At 39.3% G+C, this 4,027-nt stretch overlaps 1 protein-coding gene across 1 annotated transcript in view; it reads left to right on the forward strand.

Annotated features, from left to right (window-relative positions):
* Positions 1 to 2,545: 2,545 nt before the first annotated feature.
* LOC144441982 (ATP-binding cassette sub-family C member 4-like) overlaps positions 2,546 to 4,027 on the forward strand; it is a 19,291-nt gene continuing 17,809 nt past the window's right edge. Inside the window, 1 exon segment of the mRNA XM_078131254.1 lies at positions 2,546 to 2,619. Within this exon segment, the coding sequence (XP_077987380.1) occupies positions 2,546 to 2,619 (74 nt within the window).

Consider the following 4,027-nt stretch of genomic DNA (forward strand, 5'->3'; position numbering starts at 1 on the left):
TATGCATGGGTAAATGTACGTACGGTCTGTATGCATGTCGGATGTATGTGTATCCCTGTAAATTTGAATAATTTTATTTCAAAAGCATTACATCTGTTCCACTACATGTACATACATAGATTGATATCACAAAGTACTTTCAGATTTCTATGGTTTGGTACAACGTTTTGCCAATTCAGGGGTATATCATGTACTAATAGCCTACTATAACAAAGATAGTTGCATTCCAGCAATTATTATATATAATCTGTAATAAGTAGGAGGTCATCACAGTCTGACACAGACGCACACGCACGGTAGCTACATTGTGAATTGTGAGTGCTTCGACTCTTGAATTTGACTAGAATAGGGAACTTGCAATCCAAACTGAGCATGCTCAGATGCAAAGGACTATGGGATTATCTGTGGTTATCGTAATACCTAATCTGGAGCTACTGATAAAATAAATCTCCTATAAAGATCAGGGTGACTATGAATTGATCATTCCTGGTTATAAACAATGTAACAATATTGTTTACAATGCTAATTGATCAGTATTCATCATCACATTTCCCATTATGCAACATTCAACATGGCGGGTGTGCAAGTTCCCTATTGGTCGATAAGTCGTCTTTCCTTCCCTTTTTAATTGCTTTCCAATTTGGTCTGTAACTATTCTGTTCTTAACAGTGCAGTCATATCAGGATGGAACGATTTTTACAACCAGCTAAACTACACCAATTGCTTGCTCGCATTTCAAGTTGGTAAGCAGGAATGAGACAAGTTTCATGTATTAGGAGGCATACTGTAAATAGTGTTGAGCAGGCGTCCCAGATCCCATAACTCTGTCTACCGATAGAAAGCTACACACGATAATGACAGAGCCCAACTGTTACTGTTAAATATATAGAACTTCCACAGATACAGAAACATATAAAAGTTGTCTGTGCTGCATGAAGTCCTTACCTTATAATAATTGGTTCACTTCGAATTCATTCAAGCAAACGCGCACTGGTGTTTCTTCGCGGGTTGCACCACAGCTAATGTTATGTATTACTGGTGTTCTTGTTGTGAGTCTCCAGAATGCCATGGCTGAGATGTTTACTCTTCTTCATACTTGTTTTTGGTCTTCCATCAGGAGCTTTCATCATTGCCGTCCTCATTTCATCACTGTATACATTGTTGGTCTGGTGATGGATTTGATTCCATGGTCAGGAAAGCTTTCGTCCTACTTTAGAATGATCTCTGTGTCATTCATTTTCAGCAAAGGTTATAGACTTTTCTGTCTGTAGAACCAAAATAAGTATTGTATCCGATCCGATTAGTTCACCGGAACAAAACTTGATACTGGTAGACGTAGTTAATGTAGGTCTCTTCCCTTTTGTCGCCAACAATGATTTGTTGTTTCAAACATTTGTGGCACCGTACTTAAACGGTGAACTAACCCTCGTTGTGTCTAATTCTCGGTAAGCTTATAGCTATGAAGCTTCTGTTCCCACAGTATCCCAATTTGACCGCAAGCAAAATAGTGTGACCTATCAGGTCAAACAGGTAAAGTGATTTTAAGTTTTATATTGTACCGCTTTCAAAAGTCATACTAGTACTAGTATAAGGCTCGTTTATCAAAGACAATGGAATTTTATTTATTGACAAAATGTCCTAACTGACGTTACGACGTTGTTGTTTTATCGATACATTATTGGCTGATTTGTAAATTTTAAGTACAAATATTATCTGGTTGATATAATCCGTTGGTTACTATATTACCACTAGCGACAAAAATGTTACTAAGGCCAAAACAGAGAAAGAATTGTTTCTGGTCATCAAGCGCATCACTTAAATAACCTCGCATCGGTCTTTTTTTGCGTTTGTCCAGCCCATGCAGTCTGCTGATCTGCGGAAATATAAAAAAATAGCTTTTTCTACTCCAGTGAAGACAACTGCAGAGCCAATCATGAACAAACAAATGACATCTGTCCCACATACACACTTGCTCTGAAGTACTAAATGAAAAGAAAGGTAACTGTCCTAAATAGTAGATTGAGTGACAGGTTTGTTGAGAATAAACACACACACACACACACACACACACACACACACACACACACACACACACACACACACACACAAGTCGCGTCGACACACCACTTTAGACAGAATGTCCTGACCAGAGACAATTTCTGCGCGTGTGTACAATCAGTCAATGGCTGCATAGATTACAGGTAGTATAGATGGCAAACCACCGGCGGTCTTGTGCTTCAAACTACTCAACCATGAACTAACAAACATTACCCCCATTTACATTAATAGTACAAATGTATCACACATGCCCTGTCCTTCTCGATTTGAAGTATTGTTTCTTGATGACATTTCTGTCAAAATGCCCAGATACTGAGAAATTCTCCATGGCCAAATATCGTATTAAGGTCATCTAAAACAAATACAAAATCGTCATTTCATTTTACACCGTGATTGGATGTTTGTGACGAGTTGGCAGGTACGCTGCAGAGAACATACACACACGACGATCCTGAGTTTCATTGGTTTTATTGGTGATATATAAATTATGGAGGAATTCAAAACGGAGCCACAGAAGAATCCTGGAGCAACAGCCAACCCTTTATCATGGCTTGTATTTTGGTGAGTAGAATTTCATCGTCTTAAGACAACAACATTTGTGTGTACGTGTGTCCTATGAACCAAATGCTGTGATATAGCTGCCAAGTCCACAGAGTTGTATGTTGCTTGCGACGATACTGGTTTGACCCAGATACGGGACAACAGTGTAAAGTCTGAGAGTCAAAATCAGGGCTAATATATACGCCTACTAGAACTTAAAGTCTGAAAGCTAACCCTTATTCTTACGTTGGGAGCAATGTGTAGGCGGAGTCAGACATCAGTATTTGTGTGTGTATTTAAAACAGTGGACTGCATTAATATGACAAGTGTAAGCCTGTTGTAAGCAGACTCGGGCAGGACAGAATTGTATTATACGTAACAGTTACATGTGTGATCGACTGAAATGAAATTGTTCATTCGTAACAGGTGATATTAAACGTGCACATTAGATGTCTGGGAAACGTGGGGAAGAACTGGCCCTGTTTCAGCGATGTATAAATTACCACCCGCTACTATCTTATTCTCTGCCTAGAGACCATTCCTATGGAGGGTGGGGATGGAGTGGGTGAGAAAATGCGGGGTCGGGGGGGGGGGACATGAAATGTTTGCCACTGCTTAAGTGGAGGGGGGGGGGGCGTCTGAATTAATGTACAAGTTATCTAGGTGGTATTGAAATTTTACACGGATAAGCGAAGGTGAATTAAATACACATTATATTTGGTACAATAATGGCGTATGATTTGAACCAGATTTAGTTTGAAAAAAATATCATTGGGCACCTTCTTAACATTAAGAGAAGCCAAACTATCCAAACAGATCACAAACAATTAAACCAACAAGACAAAATGGGAACGCTTATATGTTTGGGCGGAATATACAGTGAATGGAGGAATTAAAAGAACTGACAGTACATGAATTGGGCAAATAGACCTCAACTACTAGGGATGTATAATGGCCGGTAGCCGGCAAAAACAACCGGTTACTTCGCAATTTCTTGCTGGCTACCTTTTCAGAAATATGTTTCAAAATTCTCTGTTTCAACCACAATATATCTATTGTTGGGCATATATGCTCGTAGTCTGACCCTTAAAAGAGATTGGAATGCTGAGACGACATTTTAAAGCACAATGTCATAGTGTGACATTGGTGACCTTCTGATACACGATTCCATCACGTGATACGAATGTGGGACTACCGGCCGCGCTGGCGCCGGTCTTCCACTCTTCCTGTGAAAATGTTCGAAGTCAAATCCCTTTATAGAAACGAAGGAAGCGAATAGATGCTCTTAGCATTGGGATAATTCTAATGTCACAGATGACATATTCATAATTTTAGTAAATTCAGTAATTTAACTATATCGCATGTCCCACTTTGACTGAAAGGTCAACAGACTCTATCAAGGACTAAGAGATCGACAGACTCTCTCAAG

This window comes from Glandiceps talaboti, chromosome 11, assembly GCF_964340395.1.
Source record: "Glandiceps talaboti chromosome 11, keGlaTala1.1, whole genome shotgun sequence".
In the NCBI taxonomy this organism is placed as follows: domain Eukaryota; kingdom Metazoa; phylum Hemichordata; class Enteropneusta; family Spengelidae; genus Glandiceps; species Glandiceps talaboti.